At 41.6% G+C, this 26,314-nt stretch overlaps 1 protein-coding gene across 2 annotated transcripts in view; it reads left to right on the top strand.

The window, feature by feature from the left end:
• The window catches only part of INTS13 (integrator complex subunit 13), a 629,493-nt gene that overhangs the window by 451,201 nt on the left and 151,978 nt on the right, over window positions 1-26,314 (top strand). For both annotated transcript variants that reach the window (XM_044087655.1, XM_044087656.1), the window contains exons 12-13: window positions 19,674-19,844; window positions 20,706-20,860. In XM_044087655.1, the coding sequence (XP_043943590.1) occupies window positions 19,674-19,844; window positions 20,706-20,860 (326 nt within the window). The remainder of the gene's footprint in view (window positions 1-19,673; window positions 19,845-20,705; window positions 20,861-26,314) is intronic.

Below are 26,314 nucleotides of genomic sequence, written 5' to 3' on the forward strand. Positions count from 1 at the left end.
TTTGCTTCTGCTCCTCTCCTGGCTGCAAGTCCGACTTAACTTCTTAACTCACTAACTATGTCCTCTTCTTTTTCCTTTTATCTCCACATTCTGTATGTCTTTCTTTTTCCCATTCAGACCAAGCCCTGCTGTACACTTGCTCTCCCCAAACAAACTCAGGTCTACCCCTCTTTCCTTCTCACTTACTGATCATCTATAACATAAATGTTTACTGCTTTCTGCTAAGGTTTTTCTGGTTTAATTTATAAGAAGAGCTCAGTGCTCATTATTTAAATTTCAACAACATTTTCCTGCATGTTTAATACTTCTTAATTCTAATATAATGCAATGTGCTATATATCACCTTATGTGAAATTATCAATTTTGTGGAGTTTTTCTCCTTGGACCTCAACTGAAAATGGGTACTGTATGACCAAATTGGGCTTTCTTAGTAAACAAATATCAAATAAGTAAATGCTGTGCTTCCTTTTGAAATATATCTCCTGCGCATATTTCCTGAGAACTTGTGACTGCCCACAATCCCTGATCAACTGTTTCCTTTCTACTTCTTGCTCCTGACATCTCTGGTATCTACTGTTTTCTTTTTTGTCTTCCTCTACCAGTTTAATGGGGGTCAGATACCATTTATGCAGTATTCTTAGGCTTTGGTTTCCTGCTCAGTGTACTTTTTGGGATCCCAATCAGATGATCAAGTTTTCAGAAACTCAAAATTCAGATGGTTGGGACCATATGATCAAGTTTTTGAAAACTCAAAGGTTTTGAATGGAGTTTGCGGTACAGTGCGGATCAGGATTTTTACCATTTTCTTCACTGCAGTGTGATCTCAGAGTTGGTATATATAATTTGCAGGGGGTGTGGGGGGTGCAGGGGGGCTTCTCCCCTTGCAAAAAATGTAAAAAAGATGCATTTTTGTGGGGGAGGTTTATTTGATATTTGAGTTTTCAGAAACTCGCTCATATGGTTCCAACCATATGAATTTCGAGTTTCTGAAAATTCAGTCATCTGATAGGGATCCACTTTTTGCATGTGCCTTCTGACAGTATCCTACAACTCCCTTATAATGCCAACAACTCCCTTATAATGTTCTTCATATGGATATCACTGCTGTCACATGACTTTAATTACATTTAAATGTGAGTGTCATTTTGTTTTTTATTTTTGTGGCAAAACAAATTGTTTAATTTTCTTTTGGGGGTTAAGATAAATGTTTAAAGTGTTTTTTACTTACAGAAAAAAAAGTTTGTTTTTTTAACTACTTACCTGTTTTACCGACGACTACTGCCAGTTTCCCCAGGAATCAGGCATCTTTTTCAGCTTAACCATGGAACATCTTACATGTTCCTCAATTTTTCTTTCTTCCAGCCTCAAAAAGAAGAAAATTACTAAACACATTTTGCCATGACAGCAGGCTGCTAAAGTGCCTCAGCTGTGGATGTGTGAGACTGCTGTGGCTAAAAATGGTTTGAAGGACTGCTCATCTTTTTCCCTGGTTCCTCCTGGTGTAGTCCCTAATGTTAATCAGGAGACAAGCATGTGCTTTGTGGCTGTTGAAGTGCCCTTGGCCTGAAAGGGAGATCCTTTCTTGTCTGTCCTAGAAGATGGGAGATGGGGCAGAGAATGCCACTCTACCTAGCCAGAAAGCTGTGCCCATACTTAGGAGGTTTTTCCTGCAAAAATGGGTCAGTTTCTTCAGCAGCTTATGTCAAAAAGAAAGAAAACATTGATGTATATCTTTTTCTGTTTTGGTTACTCTCGTCATGAGTGATTTATTAGGCTTAGCTCAGGGTTTAGTTCTTTCTCCTGACCCTTCTGGTTTGGCTGTTTCTGGTGAAAGAAAAAAAGGATTCTTTATTTTCTGAAAAGGCTCAACTGATTGAACCTCAAAATAATTGTGAAGGGGTAAATGATGTTTATCTCCACAGATTTCCCTGAAACTATTTCTAGAATGAGCCAGTTGTTTCAGTAGGAAAACACTGATGTTTCTCAGTCCTTCAGGAAACATTATGATTTGTTAAAACTGGAACTTCCAGTTCCTTCTCCTGTTCATCCTGCTCTTTTTGCTTTTTAGTTTGTTTTGGTCACAGCCTATGTGACGTGTGGATAATATCCCAACAGACTGCCAACAATAGTATGATGTCCCTCACTATCCTGGGTCAGCAAATTAAGGAGCTTCAGTTCTCACTACAGAACCTAGTGTGAGACCATTACTTAAACAGGAGTAATATTCCACAATTTCCCCTAAGAGCACAACAGGAGCATGCTCTAAAACCTGGGGGTGGACTGTATACTTCTGTCCACTCCAAATGTAACTCCTTATTACACACTTCAGAGCAATGTGTCCCAGTTTAAGACTTTTGATACAGTCACACTTAACTAAATTAAATCTCACCCATTCAAACACTTCTGAGAAAGCCTGACACGGACTTATAACTGTCCCTGTCCCCAAAATGATACGTTAACACGCTGCCACCAAACAGAGTTTCTACATGCCCTTTAAAAGGATGACCAATTATTAAAATTAGATATTAAAACAAATGATAGCAAATGACCTGAAGCAGCCAGGCTTTCTGAGTGGCCCGGGAAGTTATCAAAGCAGTTTTAGGCACTCTCAAGTCACTAAAGAAAAACACTGATTAACCAGCCACAATGTAAGTTAATAAAAATATTTAATAATGAGCAAAATGATTAAAAGTATAAAACAGTAATTTCCAATAAACAAACAGAAATCAATCGCCAGGCAAATGAAATCAACACTGAAGGATAGAAATCCAACATTTAGAAAAACTCTGATTAGTTGTAATTTTCCTATCTGACTAAAGAACACTGTCCCTGATCTAAACTAAATTATTACAGCAGAGCAAAGACAGACGTACAGTCCTTGGTGAGTCCTTTTGGGTATCCACTGCACAGTACAATTGTAACTATAACTGAAAGTATAAACAGCTGTTAATTGACAACAGCTGTCTTCAGCAGGCTCTTTTATGGACTAGCTTAACTGTCACAGCTGTTCCAGTTCTAATTTTCATTTCATATTTTGAAAATCAGGCAACAGCTGTTTACTGAAGTTCCTTCCTGTCTTTCAGTAGTACACTATAGAAACACTTGGAAGATATACTTGCCAGACTAAAGGGATCGTATACATAGCTTTGTGTTTAAGCTGTCCAAGTTACTATATAGGAATGAGCACTAGGAAGTTGGGTACCAGGATAAAGGAACATCTTACTAATATTAAAACAAACAATGAAATTAATGCCCTATATAAACATATTATTAGGTGCAGTAATTATAAGAAGTTTCTCTTTGCAGTAGTAGAACACGTACCTTATGATTTAAGGGAAGGACATTTTAAAAATAAGGTGGAGTAAAGAGAAACTGAATGGCAAGTAAGATTACAGGCAGACAAATCACCAGGTTTAAATAAACCATAAATATTAAATGTTTTCTGAAAGACTGTAGGTTAGCTAAATGAGTTTAGATGCTAAAGGTTTAAAGAGAGTGGCAATTAACATTGGATTTGTTTTAATTATATTTTTATTGTGATTGGTTAACATCTTTTTATTTCAAGTATTTCATATATCTTTTGTGTAATTCATTTCTGAAGAAGTCTGTTGCTATTGACAAAAGCATGAAATAAAGTTACATTAATGCTAAAGAGTTGTGTTAAGGCTTGTCTTGTGGCTTAACAGTGGTTTTAAATATCCTCAGACACACCTACCTGCTTGATTTTTTTCCACCCTCCCAGTGAAGATGAACCCTAGCCAAAGGTATTTTGAATAGGTTCCATTCCAAAGCTCTGACTGGAGTGGACTGTCCAAGCAAGTACTATTATTCTCTAACCATTGCAGGCCTCACAATGATTATATCAGAAGCTATGTCTGTCTTAGCGGTAACCTGCATGCCATCTACTAAGATAGGATATACATTTTGGTGATGGATTGGCACCCCTGTTTTTTCCAAACAACTTATCACTGGCAGTTTGTCATCCCCACTTCCTTGCTCCCTCACCTTTTGTTTCTCACCTTGCCTAGATGGACATTTGACTGCTATGTGGCCCCTCTGGTTACATTTGAAACATCTAATCCCTAACCATGTACTTGGACTAATAGTTTCCCCTGTTACTGGTGTACTCTGTTGGAGTGATTTAGACTGCCCCCATGGGTTCCCTTATATCCATGTGCAGCACTGGGTATCCCTTTCTTATTCTTTGATGCTCTACTTGATAAGTAGATATCCCCTTTTCTCCCCAACTCCTCCACAGAGGTAGACTCTCTGTCTGCTAACCAGATTCTCATGTCATCAGGGAAAGTACTGAGGGCTTTTTCCCTCAATAAAAGTTCTGCCAGTCTCTCAAAAGTGGTGACCTGACACCCACTCACCCATCTGTGAAAGTAAGTACTTAAATCAGCAATATAATCATGCACACTTTCATCTGCTTGTGTCTGTGTTCACAGAACTTTTTTCTGTAAGCTTCAGGTGTTTAAAACAATCAAGAAGACAGTTTTTAACTTTAACATAATTCAAACAATCTACATCAGACAATTTTGACATGGCCTGAACAGTTTTACCATGGAGTTAGGGAGTCAGAAGCCTAACCCAGAGCTCATGGTCAGCATCATACTGTCTACATACCCTCTCAAATATATGAATAAAACTATCAAAGCCATCCCCTTCCCTGTATTATGGAAAAAAATTACTGACCTTTACAGCTTCTTGGGTCCAGTTATTCTCTTCCCCATTACCTCCATGACCCTTTCAAGGAGTAAGAAACTCCACTTCATGATGATGCACTCTCTCCTTTTCCTCTGCTTCCAAATGTCTCAGTCTCTCTTCAGTCTCTAGACATTTGGTTTCCATTTCATATTGATGCTGTTTCTCCTCAGCATCCAGTCATCGCATTCTCTCCTTTTCTTCACCCTCCCAGTCATTTGACCTCCAGTTCATATTGAGTCTACTTCTCCTCAGCTTCCAGACACAGTCTCTCTGCGGGTCCAGTTCAAGACGTTTGGTCTCCAGGTGCAGTCGCTCTAACTCTAGATGGATTCTCAGGTCCTGTGAAGAAAAGGTGTACAGTCCTGTCCCAGCAGGCTGCACATTCCCCAATACCAAACTGGCTATCCTACAAACAGCTGGTCTGAGCTGAAGCTGTAACTAAGGCTGAAATCATTGCTTCCTTAGTCAGGTTGGCATGCACCAATTCTCTGGCTTTACACTCCTTGGTCAACTAGTTCTTTGCGGCTTACAGTAGTCTTCTGCTGACACTTTTGCTTGCTGCCCATGACTGACTGAATAAAAATAAGTAAAACTGTGGTGAACTGAGATTCTGTATGCTTACTTTGTGGCTGACAAGAGTGCACACCTTAATGACAACTACCCACAGGCTACTGAGGTCCAATTAAAAATCCCACACCACTGCCACCATTTAATGCTATATCAGGATAATATCCCACTGGACTGCCAGCAATAATGTGATGTTCCCCACTATCCTGAGTCAGCAACTAAGGAGCTTCAGTCCTCACTAATGACTCCAATGTGAAACCATCACTTAAACAATAGTAATATTCCACAGTTTCTCCTAAGAGCACAACAGGAGCACTCTCTATAACCTGGAACTAGACTGTATACTTCTGTCCACCTCAAATGTAACTCCTTATTACACACTCCAGAACAATGTATCCCAGTTTAAGACCTCTGTACACTCACACTTAACTAAATTAAATCTCACACATCCAAACACTTCTGGGAAAGCCTGGCACAGATTTCCACCTGTGCTCCTTCTCCAAAGTAATATAGTAACACGCTGCCACCAATCAGAGTGAGTGTCTACATGTCATTTAAAAGGGGTGTCCAGTTATTAAAATTAGATATTAAAACAAATGATAGCAAATGACTTGAAGCAGCCAGGCTAAGTGGCGCTGGAAGTTATCAAAGCAGGTATAAGCATACTGAAATCACTAAAGAAAAACACTGATTGACCAGCCACAATGTAAGGTAATACAAATATTTAATAATGAGCAAAATGATTAAAACTATAAAACAGTAATTTCCAATAAACAAACAGAACTCAATCACCAGAAAAATTAAATCAGTACTGAGGGATAGAAATCCAGTATGTATTAGTTATCATTTTCCTATCTGACTAAAGAACACTGTCCCTGATCTAAACTAAGTTATTACAACAGAGCAAAGGCAGGCTTATAGTTCTTGGTGAGTCCTTTTGGATATACATATAGTACAACTGTAACTATAACTGGCTGTTAACCGTCAACAGCTGTCTTCAGCATGCTCTTTTATAGACTGCTTAACTGTCACAACTGTTCAAGTTCTAATTTTCATTTCATATTTTGAAAATCAATCAGCAGCTGTTACTAAAGTTCCTTCCAGTCTGAACAACTGTCAACATTCCAATGACAGCTGGTCATCAGCTGATAATGAACTGATTCTGAGACAGTCTGCATTTAGAATCTTCTTCACAAATGTGCACAGTTAGAAATGTAAAGGGACACTGTTCAAGTCTTTAAACATTCTGTGCAAACAGATTATAAATCAACAGATAAGAACTTATTTATAATATCATAGCTAGCCACGCTGGCATATAATACATGGGTTAATCTGAAATTATGTACAAAACCTCAGCCAGACATGCTAGCACTAATAACAGTGTTTATATAAAGTTCTTCAATTTTTTTAAGTTTTTATACACTTATCCCATATCAGACTAGATAGCTTTTGCTTCAGTGAACCTAGCTAGCTGCTGTAAATATTTGGATAATACTAATCCTTCTCCTCCTTACAAGCATGGGAAGGCTTTTGATAGATTTGGGGGGGGGGGTGTATGCTTCTGCAACACTTGTTTTTTTAGAATTCACAACTGTCAAGCTTATAAGTTGAAGTTTGTTCTTGCTTTTTCTTTGAATATGAATGTTTTGCCTTCTGTTACCTTTTTCTGAGGAGAAATCTGATTTGTATAACTTGGTTGCTTCTGTGTCTCTCGTAGCACAATAAATCTGGACAAAGCCAACAATATTGGGTGGGGGCGAGTGCAAAACCCCCCAAACCAGGGACAGAATTTAACTATTGGTCTTTTAAATGTAGAGCATTGCTAGAATAACACTTTTTGCATTACCATGCATTTTTAATAGGTTATGAAGTCTGAAACTCAAATGTTGTAATTATTCAGTGAGTTCAGTTGTTAATGATTTGCCAGTAACCCACACATTCTATGAGGAACAGACCAAAAATATGGGGCAAAAATCTGGACATTCTGCGAAAAGCCAGACAGTTGAGAGGTATGCTACCCAATGTTTGAATTGTGCATTATGCCGATGACACTTCTAAGGCTTCTGTAGCTGGAACTGTTATGAGGAGGTTTGCCTGGCTATGTTCTCAAAACCTGCTGAAGAATGACATGACATTTTGAATTCTCCCTTGGATAGAAATCTAGATTTTGACCTCCTCCTGCGCAGGTTTATGAAAGGTGTGGATCTCTCGTGTTTTTCAGAATTTTATTTCCAAGTTGTCCAAACGAATCAGTGCTCCCTGTTTATCCATCTTTAAAAGAAAAATAGACAGACCCAGCTAGCTGCCAGTAGGTAAATGTTTAAAAAACAATGGCAGGGAGGTTGCAGAAAGAGAGCAGAAGCCCCCCAAAACAAAGGGCAATCTAATAAGTCTGAATGACTATTTTGCAGGACTTACTTTCCCCTTTCAACCTGGCAGTCACTTAATCCTTTCTCAGGTTCTGAACTTCCATTTCCCTCTTTGGCAACAGATTGTTTCAGACAGATGTGTTCTGAGAGTAATCCTTCAAGCTTAAAAATGGAGTCTCTCCCACCTTTCAGAGGAATTTCTCCTTCCCTGTTTTCTTTTCACTCCTGTCATTCAGCATATGCTCTCTCAGGGGTGATATAAAATGCCCCTCCTTCTTAGTAAGGGGGAAGGGTTTTTACTCAAGGATATTTCTTGTGCCAAAAAAAAATTCTTAAGAGACCAATTATGAGTCTCTCTTTCTTTTCTGAAGCTGTTTGTGATGGTGCCCAAGTTCAAAATGTGGTCACTTAACTTGTTACTTCTTATTCCCCATTGGAATTTTCTGGTAACCTTTGATTTAAAAGATGCTTGTCACATTCTTATAGATCCAGATTTCAGACACATCTTAAGGTTTTTGGTGTTAAGATCACATTATCAGTTCTCTGCGTTACCCTTTGGTCTATCCATTGCTCGAGGAGTATTCACAGTGTGTGGCTCCTGTGATTGCCTACTGTAAACTGCAAGGTATTCACATTTTTCCATATTTAGACAAGTTGCTTATCTTTGCAGAGTCTTTTATGAAGTGTCAGGAATCTCTCACTTGGGTAATGAAGATCATATACAGAATGGGATTACAAAAGAACATACAAAAGTCTTTTCTGATTTCTTCTCACAAGACTACTTTCTTGGGGTGTCTCCTGGGCACCTCAGTTCAAAGAGCTTTTTTTCCATGTGAAGAAGTAAATCCATATCTAGATCTGTTCTTAAGTTTTTCTTTTCAGACTTACTATATCTACAAGGAAATTCCTCAGGATTTTGGGTCTCATGGCATCTGTGATTACCATATTTCTTGCAAGACTCATTTCAGAAAAATCCAGTGATTACCTGAAATCTATATGATTTCATCAACATCCCCTGACATTTTAGATTCCAGTTTTGGGGGTATGAAAAGGGAGATTTTTTGGTGGCGACCCCAAATTTATCAGAATCTAAGTCTTCGGTCTCCCTTTCAGCTTCAGCCCAGTTGGTCACAACAGATGCATCAGACTTTCCTTGTGGAGCAGTGCCTATGGGGATAAAGGTACAGGGTCTTGGGAACAAAAAACACTGACCAAAATACATAAACATAAAAGAGATGTTAGTTCTTATAAGTACTCTCACAATCATGTGTGGTCCACAGGACATCTACAAATGTTTACCGATAGTAACGCAGTGATATGGTACATAAGTAAGCATTGGGGGTCCAGATATTTATCCTCTTTGCAGACTAGGCATAGTAGCTGGAGTTGCAGCTTTTCAGCACAATGTCACTCTAAAGTCTTACATACCATCAGAACAAAATTATGTGGCAGACACTTTGAGCAGGATCAGGACAGATCCTCACAAATGTTAATTGAATCAGGGCTTCCTCCAAGATTTGATCCAGTTATCGGGAACACCTCATATGCATCCTTTTGCCTCCTCTCACAACAATCAGTTGGGAAAAATTCTGCTCCAAGTCTAGCAATGAAGAAGTTCTGGAAGAGAGATGCTTTTTCTTTTCCTTGAACAGAAATTTTCCTGTATGCCTTTATTCCCTTTCCATGAATATCCAGGGTCATTCTTAAGATTTAGAAGGACTCCCCAAAGATCATATTGATGTCTCCCTTCTGGAACAGACAACAGTGGTTGGTCCTCCTTTATTTTAGATATACCCAGGGACAATTATCACTAGCTTTCTCGCATACTGGATCTAAAAACACAAAACCAGGGTTTTTTGATGCATCCAATACCTAACAAATGAACTCGCAAGTACGGCTGGTGCAACCAGCCAAAAGACCACAAATCAGTTTGAAAAAAGGAGGCCAGCACCAACAAGTAAGCAATATAATTCCAATTTATTCTTGTGGCAACACCAAAGACGTCAGACCGGTCTGACATCTTTGGTGTTACCACAAGAATAAATTGGAATTATGACTCAAAAAAACGTAAAATATTACTGAAACAAGACACGCACTGGAGCCAGAATAAATTTAGTGCTTTTGTCCTGTTTATTACAGAACTTCTTCAGATTTACAAAATCCACCATTTACATCATTTCCTTTTATACCACAATTATTTCGACATCATTTCCTACTACTATTAATCCTTATTAAATTGGAATTATATTGCTTACTCATTGGTGCTGGCCTCCTTTTTTTGGGTGTTTGATACATCCTAACCCCAATCAACTACTTCTGACTTGCCTGGATGATAAAATCTTTTTTCTGAGGATATACAGCAGGTATTTAAAGTAGACGAGAAAAAAATGCTGCTAAAATATCATGTATTAGTAGACAGAAAAGGTTATATGTTAAGTTGTCTATCTCGCCTTCATTCTTGCTGGATGGGTTCGGAGCCGACCTCGGCTCCGACTCGGCCACTCTAAAAGCTCGAGAGTTGGTTCCACCGGCTCGAGGCTCCCCTTATATCCCACAATGCTAGGCGAGAGTTACCTCAGATCTCGTTTGCCGCTACAGCTTCGAGGTTGGTTGCTTCTACCGGTTCCTGGTGAGTGTTAGCTTTTTCTTCTAAAAGTTAATCTTTTCCCCCTTTTTAAGTTAATTCTTCCTAGATTAGTGTAGATTATAAAACTTTATCCCCGACCCTAATTTTTCCCGTTTCTTTACTAAAAGAACCTTTGGTTCTTCCTTTGGGCCTTAGGCCTTCCCTTCCCTAGTGGAGTGTTTGTGTAGTTTACTTTAATTTTATTGTACTTAATTCTAGTATTACTACTAAAATTATTATTTTTTGCTGACAGGGTATAACTTGTGTGTTTGGGTGTGTGTTTGTGTACACCTGTCAGTTAGGGAAATGTCTAAAGAAGCAAAGGTCTCCGGATTCAAGAAGTGTGATGCGTGCTGTCAGAAAATGTCTCTGACAGGCGCTCACACTCTTGTGTCTATTGTCTGGGGCCTTTGCACCTGCAGGACTCCTGTGCTGTGTGCCATGGCTTCAGCCCCAGGGTCCTGCAGGAAAGAAAAAACAAGTTGATTCTGAGAGGATTATTGAAGCCAGAGGATTCCCTGTCAGTTTCAACAGGGAAGCCCTCTAAGGCATCGAGGTCTTGGCTCCGGCTTCTGAGCCGAGACCTCAGGTTGTTCAACCTTTGCCTTTATCGGCTCCGGCTGGAGCCGATAAGTCTCAGTCCACAGTTTCTGTGGCTTCCTCGGCTCCGGCCCGGGCCGGGGTTATTGTACCGATGTCGGCTCCGACCAGACCTTCGAGCCGACAACTAGAAAGAGGTCTAGGTCTCCTTCTCTTGGCTCCGTTCATTCGGCTCCAGGATCTCCCCTGCTGTCTGAACGGAGCCAAAGGTCTCATTCCTCTAGGTCATCGAGGCTGTCCGATCATGACCTGCAGAGAGTGGTGAGTCGACTACTTAAGTCCGAGGCACTAGCCCAGATGCTTCAGAGCCCGACTCATCAGTCGGTGCCTGCCCAGTCCATCAACTCTTTCCTCCTTGACTCTCTTGAGCTCGGGCGGGTGCGTGTCGGGCGAGACTGTGATCACCGGGCGAGACAATTGTCTTCGGCTCCGTCGTCGGCTCCGTTTTCTTCTTTGGAGGAATCTCGGCGCCGGACTTCCCTCGTCGGCTCCGAGGGGGTGAGTGGCATCGGACCCTTGTCCGACCCCCTCTCCCTCTCGGTGCTTGGCGCTGGTGAGTTCGGCTCCGACATCGACCTCGAGCCATCACTGTCGGTGCCGATGGGGGTGCTTAGCTCCTCGTAGCGGGGACCTCTGGCTCTGCCTGACAGGGGTGCATTCGAGTTCATGCGGAGTGTGTTAGAGCCTGGCTCTACTCCACAGTCGGCTCCGTCCGCCCCTCCCTCTATGCTGCCTCAGGGTAAGTCGACTCACTCCCTCATCCCGGACCGCAGAGAGCCAGCTCCTCAGGAGCCCCTGTGGGGATTTCATCCTCTTCCGAGCCCTCTCCTGATTTGGCAGCAGAGCCCCCAAGGAAGAGGAAGTGAGAGAGGAAGCACATTGACACACCTGAGTCTATCACGTCAGACACAGATCTGGATGATTCTGAGGGTTCCCCGTTCCCCTTCTGAAGATGTCTCATTTGCAGACATTCTGGAGATCCTGAAACAGAGGGAAATTGGCCAGCCCTCAACCCTTCGGAGGACGAATCTGTGTATCTTGAGGCGTTTGGCTCTCGTCCTTCCACCTCCTGGGTGTCCCCCCCCTTCGACCCCCTCATGCAGGTGGTTGCTAAGAAGGCATGGGCGGCTCCTGATTCAGTGGAACCCACTCCCAGGAGACCCTCTAAATTCATCACAGCTCCATCAGACAAGCAATTTTTATCAAAAGGAGTTTCTGTGGATGCTATGGTGGTAGCTGCTGCCACAAAGAAGGAACTGGCTGATCCTTCAGTCCCTGTCCATCCACCTAACAAGGAATCTAGGTCCATGGATAGGTGCGGAAGCGGATGTTCTCCTCAGCGACATTTACCATGCGTTAAGCTGAATTACCTGTGCCATTTCACTTTCGTCTTCAAAGGGACTTGATCAAGGAAGCGAGTGAAATGTTAAAGATCCTACAGCTGCGGGTTTCCAAGATAAAATGAACACGCAGCTGGCTACCCTTAATTCCATATCTAACTCCTCCATCGCCTCCTCTCTTATGCGGCCGATGGAGCGAGCAGAGCGCAGGGACAGGTGTAGCCTTACGTGAGCACGCCTGGATGCGGCTATGCAATTTTGCGGACCCTTTCAAGGCGTCTTTCACGAACTCCCCTTTTGATGGATCATCTCTCTTTGGTCCTCAAGTGAAAGAAACCCTGACTAGGTGCGAGACTGATGGCAAGACCCTTTCTGCCGTCGAGTCCGTTTTCGACTCCTTCTAGGCCTTACCCCAAAGGCCAGAAGGGTGGGAAGATGTGGTTCCGTAAACAATCTCAAGGGACTTAGCCTGGCGCTAGAGTCGTTTTCCTACCAGAGGCAGAGGTGGGAATAACAATGGTAGGCGTCGCCCTAGGGGCAGGGGTCCGCAGAACCAGGGCAATCGGGAAGCCTTTCCTGACAAGCCTTTTCAGCATCCCTGAGGTGTTGCCTGACTGCCCATCTTCGGAGGCAGTCGGGGAAGATTGTCACTGTACCCAGAAGCCTGGCTATCCCTGACTCAAGACAAATGGGTACAGTCCATCATTTCCGAAGGCTATTCTATCCCCTTTCTTCGTTTTCCAAATCAGTCAAAAAATCCCTTCCAGATGTTCCACCCGCTCAAAGGGATATAGCAGCTTTGGAAATTTCAAAACTGCTTGCAAAAGAGCAATTCAGTCAGTGCCAGCAGACCAACAAGGATCCGGAATCTACTCAAGGTTCTTTTTAGTTCCAAAGAAAACAGGGGACTGGAGACCGATTTTGGATCTCAGTGTCTTGAACAAATCAGTCAAGAAAACAAGATTTCGGATGGTCACGCTGCAATCCATTCTTCCCCTTTTGGGCAAAGGAAACTGGATGTGCTCTATAGATCTTCGGGATGCGTACTATCACATAAAAATGAACAGGCGGCTCCAGAAGATTCCTCCGCTTCAGGCTGGGAACCAGTCATTTTCAGTTCAGGGCCCTGCCCTTTGGTCTCACCACTGCCCCCCGGGTGTTTACCAAATGCATGGCAGTGGTAGCTTCTCACCTGAGGCGACAAGGATTCCAGGTGTTTCCATATTTGGACGACTGGCTTCTCACAGCTCTCACCAAGCATCTCCTTCTGATGGCCAGAGATTATACTTTTCGCGTTTGTCAAAAACTGGGTATTTCAATAAATTGCGAAAAGTCTGTTTTGTCGCCTTGTCGTACTATTACCTACATAGGCAAATTTAGATACTATAAACATGTCTGCAAGGCTAACGAACCAAAGGATATCAGACATTCACAAATTGGTGTCACTTCTTCTCAACAACAACAGAGTCAAAGCCAGGTTAGTTCTAAAGGTGTTGGGAATCATGGCAGCGGCCATACCCCTCCTTCCGTTGGCCAGATACCACATGCGGATCCTTCAGTGGATGCTTTTTACCCAATGGTCATACCAGGAACTTCCAATGTCTCACACCATTATGATCACGCAAGCGTGCAAAAGCATCTCATGTGGTGGATGTCTTCCCCAGCTCCTGTCGGAAGACCCTTTGTTCCCGTTCCCCCGGTTGCTACTCTGACAGCGGATGCCTCCCTGATCGGTTGGGGGGGGCCATTATCAGGGCAGGACAGTCCAGGGCACATGGCAACCAAGCGAATGCCACTTGCACATAAATGTTCTGGAGATGAGAGCAGTGCTTTTAGCGTTGCAAGCCCTTCAAGACTCTCTTCCCTTGGGAACGATTGCAATCCAGACAGACAATATGTCTGTAGTGTGGTACATCAACAAACAAGGCGGAACCAGATCATACCCCCTGTGTCGAGAAGCACTCAGACTGTGGCAATGGGCGATTTCTTCTCAGCGTTTTCTGATAGCAACGCACATCCCCGGGAAGTCCAATCACATTGCGGACAAGTTGAGCAGAGCTATACTCATGCCTCACGAGTGGTCTCTGAAAGACTCTGTATAAGAGAAATCTTTCTCAAGTGGGGTCAGCCTTGCTGCGATCTTTTTGCTACTCCCCAAAACAGCAAGTGCAGAGAATATTTCACTCTATTCCCTTTACCAGGCCAACCCAGCAGGGACGCTCTAGTCCAAGTTTGGCCCCGGGGACTTCTGTATGCATTTCCTCCTTTCCCACTGATCTCTCAAGTAATACAGAAAGCTATCGCTCAGAAGGCCTCATTGATCCTCATTGCTCCTTACTGGCCTCGACAAGTGTGGTTCCCCTTTCTACATCGATTTCTTTTGGTGCGACTGTGGAATCTGGACCTAGTTCCAGATCTTTTGATCCACCAGTCGGGTCAGTTTCATCGCTCCCTCCCCTCTCTGAACCTCACTGCTTGGTTCCTCCAGTTCCAACCGTAGCCAGGCTTCCTCAATTATCTCACTCTGTTAGAGATATATTGATAGCTTCCCATAAATCTTCCACTCGAAAGATTTATTTGAGTAAGTGGAAACGCTTCTCATATTGGGCACAAGGAAAGGACATAGATCCTTTCACCGCTTCCATCCAACTAGTCCTTGATTTTCTAGCTGAACTCTTCCATGCAGGTTCATCTCCATCTACTCTTAAGGTTCAATTGGCAGCTATTTCTAATTTCCATGTGGGTATTTCTGAATCTGCCCTAATGTCCCACAAACTTTGCAAAGCCTTTTTGAAAGGAGTTTTTCTTCTCAGACCTCCTATAAGAAATCCTCCTTCTCCTTGGGACCTAAATTTAGTTCTTGCTTCTTTGATTCTTTCCCCTTTTGAACCTGCAGCTTCATGTTCCTTGAAATTATTATCATGGAAAACTCTCTTTCTGGTGGCTATCACATCAGCTAGAAGAATTTCAGAACTTCAAGCACTCAGTTGTCGTTCTCCTTATCTTGTATTCCATAAGGACAGAGTTTCCTTACGAACTAACCCGTCCTTTTTGCCTAAGGTGGTTTCAACATCAAATCTAAATCAAACCATTGACCTCCCTGTCTTTTCCCAGAGTATTCAAATAGGTCTGAACAAAAATTACACTGCCTGGATGTTCATCGTCAATTAAGGTACTACTTGGATAGGACGAAACAATTCAGAAAATCTGATCAGCTGTTTGTCTCCTATGCGGAAAGCAGAAAGGGACTTTCAGTTTCAAAGGTATCATTATCCAGATGGCTAACATCTTTGATTTCCCTGGTATATGAAATTAGACAACAAAATTGCCTAATAAACCTAAAGCCCATTCCACCAGAGCTTTGGCTACTTCTTTAGCCTTCCAAGACAGACTGCCTATTGACACCATTTGTGCAGCGGCTACTTGGGCTACTCCTCACACTTTTATTTCTCATTATAAGTTGGATTTAGCTTCTAGGCATAGAGCTAATTTTGGTTCCACTGTTCTCAGGAGTCTGTTCCGTTAGGCCACCCCGGACAAGGTGCTAGGGACGCGGTCCCATCCAGCAAGAATGAAGGCGAGATAGACAACTTAACATATAGAAGTTATGTTCTTACCATAACGTTCCATGTTAGTTGTCTTCTTCTCGCCTTCTTCTTCGTCCACCCTCCTTCCCCTGGCCTGGACAGACCTAGAGGAGTTGTGATCGTGACCTCTCTTTCTACCACCTCTTTCTTAGTCATATGCTATTATGCATATTTCTTGGTTCAGGATGTAGGTCACCCTTTTGCTTCCTGTTGTTAAAGGTGGATTCTGTTTTTACAGTTATACTGTTACTGTTATAAGCTGGGGTTAGCTTACAAACGAGATCTGAGGTAACTCTCGCCTAGCATTGTGGGATATAAGGGGAGCCTCGAGCCGGTGGAACCAACTCTCGAGCTTTTAGAGTGGCCGAGTCGGAGCCGAGGTCGGCTCCGAACCCATCCAGCAAGAAGAAGGCGAGAAGAAGACAACTAACATGGAATGTTATGGTAAGAACATAACTTCTATTTTCTTGGCACCGACGTGAAAACTAGCACCTATTGAGGACTAGTGTTTCTCTGATTCCATATTATTTGTATAAGTTACTATCTTTCGTCCTGTCTTACTTCTGAATCAAGGTTCATTTGTTGGCCATTTTAGCATGTCTGCCCATAGATCCCTCTCTTTTAGTGCAGTCTTATATGAAAACGTTTTTGAAAGAGGTTTTGCATGCACCGCCTCCTAGAAAACAGGTGGCTGTTCTTTGGGATCTTAATTTTATGTTAGAAAAGCTAACTCTTGCTCCATTTGAACCAGGTCATCTTGCTGACTTGAGGTTCTTGACATGGAAATGGTGGTAATTGCTCCAACTTGTTCATGAACAGTATCTGAGTTGCAAGCTGACTATCCATCTCCTGATATTTTTTTTTCCAGAACCTAAAAATAAGGGAGAGAGGATACTCCATACCTTAAATGTCCAATGACAACTCAGGTACTCTCTTTACAGAACAAAATCTTTCAGGATCTCTGTTCAGTTCATTTCATGCAAAGGTAAGAATAGTGAGCAAAAAGTAAACTATTTCAAATGTTTCTCTCATGCTGTTACCATTTGGTATACCTACCACAGCAAAACAATTGCAAGCACGGTCAGATCTCATTCTGCCAGGGCCTTGGCTTCATCTTTTGATTTTTGGAATGGGTAATATTCTAGAAACAGCAACTTGGTCTTCTGTGCACACTTTTGAAATGCACTGTAAACTAGATTCCTTCTCGAAGTTTAGGACAGATTTTTCTAGGACCATTCTCCAGTTGCTCTTAGACCCTCAGCCTTCCTCCTACCAGTCAGTTTCGGCTATGGTACTTACCCATATAGCTAAGGCTACTGCAAATGTGATCCATAAGATGAACTTAGTACAGCTGTGTAAGTAAACGTGACGTGATAGTAGATGTTCAAATGATCCCTGCTGCAGTCGCATTCGCTAAAGTGTGGCAGAAGGAAGTACATGACAGTTTTTAAAGGCTGTTATCTCTCTCACCTATTCCTGATTTTGCATCATATTTTTGCCCTGTTCCTTTTAAAATCTCTGATTTTCTGGTAATGCCAGTAACAAGAGCTTCATAGTTACTGTTCAGAAAATGCTTGTTGATATAAAATTTGCTGTTCTGTTACATTTTAAGTGAATTAGAGCAATATGTAAAAACTCTTTAATTTTGAGCCTTTGTACCCCATTGTACTTGTCCAGAATTCTTAAACAGAGAAGTTAAGACATTATGATGTCTCTTTAACAGACCTAAGTGTTTTACCAGTTTTCAAAGGCATTGAGTACTTCATGGTCCTGCACTTATTATTGTATCTGGTACAATACATGCAGCAGGTAGAACTCCACACACTACAAAGAATTGTGATCGAGTCATAACCTTTACTGTGTCTTCTCAACATGAATGCCAGGATTCACCTCCAGAACAGTTTCTTTGCATTCATGTGTTGAACACGCAATAAGTGGGTTATGATTAGAGACCCAATCATAATCCTCTGTATTAGGTGTTTGTGACATGGAAGCTAAGAAATTCACTGTTTCTCTTTTTAGTGCATTTCATTTAACAGTATGCCTGTACTAAGATGCATTCAGATACAGTAAAATGCATTATTAGTTTCTATAGTTAAGGCAGTTTTATTTTAGCATGAAAAAGCATTGACTATAACTTTTTGAACCTCAGAGTAAGGGGGTTAATCCAGGATATCAAAGCCTCAGATTTAATATATATTCTCTGCATTTGTGCTTTCACTATTCAGAGGATCAACCTACTGTCCTTGAAATTTCAGCTGGAACCCATGAAATGTAAATATAGATGAGAACAAGGTGACTGAGAATTGATTAGTAGGACATGGACAGATCAGTTTTACCATGTCAGTTTATCAGTGACATTATTGAGAAGGTTGTCTTTTCACAGCCTAATTCAGCTCTCTTAGAATAACATGTTCATGACCCATTCTAGTCAGATTTCAGCACTAGACATGGTACTGAGACAGACCTTAGAAGGGATTTTAATGAACTTTTGATGAGGAGGATCCAACAGTACAGTTCAGTTTTGGTCCATTTTGATCTCACTTCATCATTTTTTTATGGTTGCTCACACCTTTCTTCAAGATGTGCTACAGACTTACTGTGGAAACATGTGGCCTGTTCTGAAATAAATCTCCTCCTACCTCTCAGGGCAAACCTAATGTCTGGGATTAGCTGCTCTTCTGTTCATCCAGTGTTCCACAGAGTTCCATTGTGGGTCGTCGTCATTCTCAATATGTGCATTTCCACTGTAAGAAGAAGTCTTCAATATCACTGTTATATTGATGATAATCTTAGGTGTACCTTTCCTTTCCTCAGGACAGATTGGCTGGCAAATTTATTAGGTAAAGACTTGAAATGTTTGATTGTCATCTACCTGCAGCTTAACCAAAGATGTTGCCATGGCCAATCATACTATCTTAATGGACTCTAAATGTCCAGCCCTTATTCCTTCCATTGTGTATTAGTGGTAATAGGTTACATTTTGTGAAGAAAGTTAAAGATCTAGGCATGATTATCAGCATGATTATCAGTGACAGATTGACACTTAGGAACCAGGTGTCTTCTGCTGCGAAAATGTCTGTCATATCAAGCACCTTCTTAGGTCAGAAAAAACTGCAGTGGTTGTGCATGCCATAGTACCTTCCTGCCTTATTTACTGGAACTTCCATTACCTGAGGCTTCCTAGCAGTGAACATGATCATTTGAAGCTAGTTCAGAATTCTGCAGTGTAATTACTAACGGGTACTTTGAGTTATGTTCTTATTACTTGCACTGGCTGCTAGTCTAATCTGTTACTAGTTTTGCTGGTGTATTTAGCCCTACACAGCATAATTCTATCTTACCTTAAGGAGCTCTTGTTTCTCTACTGCCCCACTAAATCCCATCATTTCTCACCTGTGAGATTGTTCTCTGTTTATGAATTATATCTTATGTTTACCAAGCTCCAACCATCTGGAACCTCATTCTCCAAAGGATAAAGGAGGGATCTACACTGTCAGTATTTATGAAGGTTCTTAAGGGCCCTATATTCTTTTATAGGATGATATATGATCTAGTATTACTTACTTATGTATTTATTATGATTATAGTACTGGTATATGTTAATTATTTTATTGATGTCTTGTGGTTTGTGTGCTGTATGTTTTTATGTTATCTATTTGCATGGTGCTTGGTAACAAGTAGCTAAATACACTTGAACTGGTCACACTTCGACTAAATACGTTCAAAGATCCAGACTGTATTTTAATTCCATTTTACAGTAAATGCAGTATACCATCAAGGTGAATTAATATATTAATTACTGGCGTGTATTCACATTTGGAATAACATTGAAAGGCTAAGGGTAATTTTTTGACTTATGATCTTTTTTCAGGATTTTGGAGAGTTTATGAGAGAAAACAGACTGTGTCCTTTTCCAGAATCCAGATCTTCTGATGGAGGAAGTTCTGAATCTCCAGTGGAGAGAGCAAAGCAGCAACTTGAAAGATATACGCGTTACTGGCCTATGATTATTTCACAAACAACTATATTTAACATGCAGGCAGTAAGAATTTATTTATTTTTTTAAAGACACAAAATAATATATTTTTAAATGTGTGCAGGTTGATTTGTTTAAAGAAAGTCTTGAAACAAAGGCATCCCTGACTTTAAATCCTTTTGCTGCTTCTTTTTATTAATATATCACAAATATCTTTTTTCTTTCTCTCTTCACTCCATACACCTGCTGACCAGGAGCCATTGCCCTATTGGACTTGAGCACATTTTTTCCTAAATAGTGGGATTGTCTGTTAGCTGTACTAGGGTGAGAGTTGTCTGTAGGTGTATCATGTTGCCAGCCATGAGGGTTGCCTAATCTTTCCCCTTGGTGGTGAATGAACAATCTCATTCTCAGATCTACAGTGCTTACCCTTCCTTGAGTGCACACTAATCCTAGTCAGGGTAATACCGTCAGGGTTATATTAATATTTGGAATTTGCTGGTGTCTTAGTAGTACAATATGATCATGTGATTTGATATCAAATGGTATTTAAACAGTTTGTAATTAATGGAGTGTTTGTTCTGAAGAAGCTCATGTGCATTAAAGTGAGTGAAAGCACTTAACAGAGTTATGTTGGTAGTCCTGTGGTTGGATTTATTGTCTCTTTTTTTTGTTTTGGTGCTCTTTTTATCTTGTTTTGGTCGAGTATATGTGAGTTTCATTTAGTACAATATGAACTTGAAAAGGAAATAGTTTTGAGGCATTTCTGTCTTCAAATTGTTGTGCACAATTTATTTCAATAACTGTTTGAAAAGACTGACAGTAAGCTCTGTAGAAGTAAGAGTGCTTAAAGTGTGTGGAGTGGTACAATGTTCAGCTGTTCTTTTTGTCTATACTAATACTTTGTTATTATCTATATGCTTAAAGGTGGTGCCTCTAGCAACTGTAATTGTCAAGGACAGTCTAACAGATGATGATGTTCTGAATTGTCAAAAAACAATATATAATTTAGTAGATATGGAGAGAAAGAATGATCCCTTACCCATTTCAACAGTAGGCACAAGAGGCAAAGGTCCCAAAAGGTAAGTGTATTTCCATTTCAACAACAGTTTTAAAAACTGTGACATAGTGAAAATTGTTTTGCCTACAAAATGTCACTTAATCTCTGATCAACCATAAGTTTTCATTTTTTCAATATGTAAGCAATTGATTCTGTATTCACTGGACATCAGGACAGTTGGATGGGAAAAACAGAAGTCTGTTTATGTATTAACTGCAGTTACAATACAGTACAGTATTTCTTAAAAAATTCTGAATTGAGAACAAAGCATAGATTAACTCGTGTGTGTGAACATCAGTTCAGAACTGGAGTGACCTTCTTGTCTACTTTTTTTTGCTTTGCACTTTGTCTGTATTGACATGTATGCCTTAACACTGCTTATCAGTGGACAATGGTGATGAGGTACAGAGTGTAGATATTTCATTGCCAATCTTTGTGCACCATCAAGCATTTATCAGTCCTGTGTAGGAGAGGAGGAAATAGGGAATCCCAGCCTTAAACTCCCTGGCCTATTTTTTTTTTATCTCAATCTTTTAGTATGAGGTCAAATACCACAAGGGCTGCATCCTAGTGATCTCCTAACTCATGAGAAGTACAATGGAGGAACTCTTCCTTTTTACAGCAAACCCATAGTAGAAGTTGTAACTAAGTGTCTTCCTCATTCTAAGAAGACCATAATAGTCCTAGTTGAAGAGGTTAAAAGTCTGATTAAGACAGTTGCATGCCTCACAACACCACAGCTGTAAGTGCAATAATGGGAATATGTGTAAAGTTCACAAGGGATTTTATATTTGTTTCTGCTATAAAGTCTAAAGTTGTTGAACATTTGAGCGTTCCCTTAATGTTAGTGAGATCTTGGAGTTAGTGTGTATCGCTCATAGGTTTGTGGATTGTGCAGCCTGCCACTTATGGGGGAGCAAAGTCTCACCCTTTGTAAAAACACTTAAATGGCTTTGCATTGACTTTTGAGATTTGGTGTAGTGGTTCCCAGGTATCACTATAATTTTCATAGTTGCAGGGCTCATAGTTATAGGTATTGTAGTTACAGGGACCTTGCTGAAAGCTTATGGCACAGCTTGCTTTCTGTTTTCTGCCAGCTCTTCCTGAATGATGAATCTACATAGTTTGAACATAGTAGAAGTCTTCTTTCAGGTGACATTTGGGTGTCATAGGGTGATGTAACAACTTCATTTTGCAGTTGTCTGCAAACTTTGTTAACCAGAGGGCTTCAGTCTCTGCTTGAAGATCTGATAAGTAAATAAAAACAGAAATTACCTAGCATCAAACCCTGAGTGACCGTTTCTGATGAGACACCTGTAACTTGCATATTGTGAGCCACTGGCTTATAAATTTTGCTCATCCATGGGTCCTTTCAGCCAGTTTGCCGTACCTTACCACACATATTAATTGATGTTAGGCAGAGATTGCCCATCTTTAGCCTGGAACATTGTGTCACTAGGCAAAAATAAAAGTAGTGGTAAGTAGTGGTAAACAGTACCAGTGTAACGAAATACATAAACAGAGAGCCACTCACTCTTTGAACTGTGCATACTGGCTGTGATAGCTTAGGACTTGACCCCTAAGCAGGATCTACACCTCCAAGCCTCATGTATCCTTTCTGACAAGAAGCTAATGGCTAACCATCTAAGCAGATCCTCCTACATCCTCTTTGAGTGGAAGTTAAGCAGGCAAGTGCCCTAGGGGGCTAGTGCAGTGGCATGGGACCCTAGTTATGGATTTGTCAGTGTCTCAGGAGAATTACCTTCTAAAGAAATTATGTAGTAGATGCACATTAAAGTGGGCTAAAGCATGAAATGCCTCCTCCATCCTTTCTTCTTCTCACATGAGTACTGCAGAAAATAAGATGATGAAAAGCAAAGCTTGTCCTACTAGCTTTTCTGTAGCCCAGGCAACTGTGGTTCTCTCACCTAGTCTGAATTAGCAAGGAAGGGACCCTTACCACTGACAGAGTTATGAAGTATGTTAATGTGACCAAATGTGGTTACTGATACCCCCCCCGACATGTAGAGCTTCAAGTTCACTGCATGGATACTTTCTGTTAGTTCCATTCAGGAACCACTTACCACAGAGAGTGATGCAACTTGTACAGGAACCCAGTTCCAGGCAACCCTATCTGGCCAAGTGGAAGGGGTTCTCCTTATGTTGTTCTTCCATTGGTATACAACCTGCTGCTGCACTGCAGTTCTCAAATACCTAATGAGATGACCCACAGATGCTTGTCTGATACAGTGATTAAGGTTCATTAAGGAAACTAAGAGGACTAATTAAGTCCAGCAAGGCAAGTTATGAGATCAAGATAGCCTCACAGGCTAAAGACAACCAGAAGGCCTTCTACAGTTATGTCTGAAACCTCTAAGACAATGTGCTGTACTGGTGGTCAATGGTGCCACCTTCACAGAGCAGTGTGATGTAGTGAATTTGCTGGCTAACAAATTCAGCTCAAGCTTCACTCTCCACTCATTAGATTGCCAGCTGGTTCACAGACTGGACCCAGTAAGTCAGGTTTGATCAGGATTGGTTATACCACCTCCACTAAGAGACCGATCACCAGTGGGTACCTCAGGGCTGATGTACCTGATGTAATTTCCTAATGAAAATCTTTTTTTTAGTTCTGCATTATGTAACATCGATTTGAATTGTGCAATATGGGTTTGTACTATACAAAATATATATTTAACATTTAATTGAAATGTATATTATGGATTTGTGCTCTTTCTGTACTATGCATTTGTATTTCTGTGGAGATTTTCTCCTCAGGACTCCATTGAAAATGGGCTCCTTGCAGCCCAATGGACTATCCTGGAAAACAAACTGCAAATAAATAAAATAAATAAAGGGCTCCTTGCTATGACTGCTGCTATTTGGCATCTACTTGTTGGAGGTAAAGACTAATGATGTTCATCGTGCATACAGCTGCAGTCATAACAGATGGGTTCTCCTGCCGTCAGGTGGGTCCTTGGTCGGCCGAATTCCAAAGTCTAGGTCCAGCGTCGGTTGTCGTCGCCTCTTCCCTGACGTCAGTGCGCCAGGGGTATAAAATAACCAGCCAACGCCATTTTCTTCTGTCTTTCTTGCCGCGCGGTGCCCGAAGCAGAAGCAGTTCGCAGGTGCCTGTCGGCCAGCTCCTGAAATTACGAAAATTTTGCAACCGAAGTCTTCTTGAAAGCTAAGTACCTCGTTGGGAAACTTTTCTTGCCTCAGACTGATGTCAGACAAAGGTAATAATTGTATTTCATGTGGGAAGCAAATACCGCATAAGGATTTTCATTCCCTCTGTATTCCTTGTTTAGGCCCAGACCACGACGTCTCGGTCTGTCGCTTTTGTGCTACATTCAACAAACGCACCATTAAGCGTCAGGCGGAGTTCGCCCAGCATTATTTTGGCCAAAAATTTAACTATATTATGTCGTCGGATACTCAGACTCAAGTTTTGTCTAAAAAACGCAAAGACAAGGACCGACACACGAGGTCCGCGGCCTCTACCGACACCACACCAAAGCCGACTACACGTGGTCCGGTTCTCAGCGAGGCACCTACGCAGCCCCTGACTACCGACGACACTACATTGGTGGTGTCTCCTGTGCCCGAGGTCGCAGGCTCCTCAGTCCACACCCCGACTACAGATACCGAAGCCACTCTTGGCGGTGAATCTCAAAATGTGGACAGGTATACCTCCTCTCAAGGTGTCTTCAGACCTTCCTCTTCTTTTTCCATCAAGGCTTACACTAAGTCTAAAGCAGCCATGCATTCTAAGAGACAAGCTGCACAGGGCCCATCTCCAGGCCCCATGCCTAAAAAACAGATGCTTAAAATGGCTGAGGATTTGATTACTCTTATCAGGGGTTCTCAACCCCCCTCGGACAAAAGGCCCAGAGTGGAGGAAGAATCCCCCTCCTCTGATCAGGGCTCCATTATTTCAGAGCACTCTGATGAACAGGAACATTCTTACTCCCCTTTTGAAGATTCTGATGCTGAGGAGTCCATCCTCTCTGTCTCCCCCCCCAGAGGATTACTCATTTGGGGAAACTTTGCATACCTTAAGGGAACACTTCCACTGGGAAGTTCAAGATTATTCAGATTCCAAGAAAAGGCTTAGGGAATTTCTCTTGCTACCTCAGCACAGGCCTCTAGCTATACCTCCTGTCTTGGACATACTAGATGATGTGTACTCGGAGGCCTGCCTTAACCTGGATTCTCTACCTCCAGCTCCAGTCAAGCCTGACAGGTACTACAGGGTTCCTGACTCACACCAATTTCTATGCAAAAGCCATGCTGCTGACCCAGAAACCATCTCACAGGGCCCCAAGGGAATTAAGGCCTCCACTGCTAAAAATCCATTACCTTCCAAGAGAGATTCCAGATCCTTAGAAAGGTGGGGAAAAAAGGTATATACCTCAGCCACCTTAACCATGAGGGCATTAAACTGTCAGTTCCATATGCTAAAGTACCAACAGTTTTTGTTATTACAATTGAGAAATAAAATGTAACAACCTGAACAACCAGACTTGAAGGAGTTGCAGGATTTGATGCATAGTGCAGAACAAGTGGGTTAACATACCTTACAATGTGGTTTTGATGCTCTAGAGGCCCCATGTAGAGCTGCTGTAACAGGATCAGTCATACGTAGGCATGCCTGGCTCAAGGAACAAACCTTACAAGATCATGTCAAAGCTAAATTACTAGATGCCCCTCTACAAAAGGATGTATTATTTGGTGCTAATGCTGAGGAGGTATTAAGGAAAATGGAGGAAAAGGCTAAATCAATGCAAACAGTGAAAGATTTGCTACAGGTACAACCCCCACGTTTCAGTAGAAATGGGCCTTCCAAAAATTGGTCCTTTCCAGCCACGGACAGACCCCAAAGAGGTAGATACAGGCGCCCGAGGGGCAGAGGGCAATCCCAAGGATCGTTTAGAGGCAGACAATGGCAGGCTCCTACACAAAGAGGTGGTGAGGATAACTTGCAACCATTCAGAAAGCAAGCCCAATGACTTTCCCCTTTGCATGCTAAGCAAGACTCAAATGGCAGCACCATTAGGTGGAAAACTGGCATTATTTTCAAAAAATTGGCATATTGTCGCAAAAGACAAATGGATCCTGGACATTATAAACAGAGGCTACAGATTCCATTTTCACACCCTTCCAAAATGAGTGGCATGCCAAACCTGCCACACAATCAAAGGGCAGAGGCACAAAGACTAATTTCAGATCTCATAGACATGAAAGCTATTCAAGAGGTACCCACGCACGAACAAGGTCAAGGTTTTTATTCCAGACTATTCCTGGTACCAAGGAAGGGAAAAGATTGGAGACCTATTTTGGATCTATCCATCCTAAACACATTTCTACTCGTACCAAAATTCAAGATGCTTACTCTACAGCAGCTTCTTCCCATGCTGGGCAAGGAGTCTTGGCTGGTAACATTGGACCTCAAGGAGGCATACCTGCATGTCCC

Source organism: Protopterus annectens, chromosome 11.part0, assembly GCF_019279795.1.
Source record: "Protopterus annectens isolate FY-2018-M chromosome 11.part0, PAN1.0, whole genome shotgun sequence".
In the NCBI taxonomy this organism is placed as follows: domain Eukaryota; kingdom Metazoa; phylum Chordata; order Ceratodontiformes; family Protopteridae; genus Protopterus; species Protopterus annectens.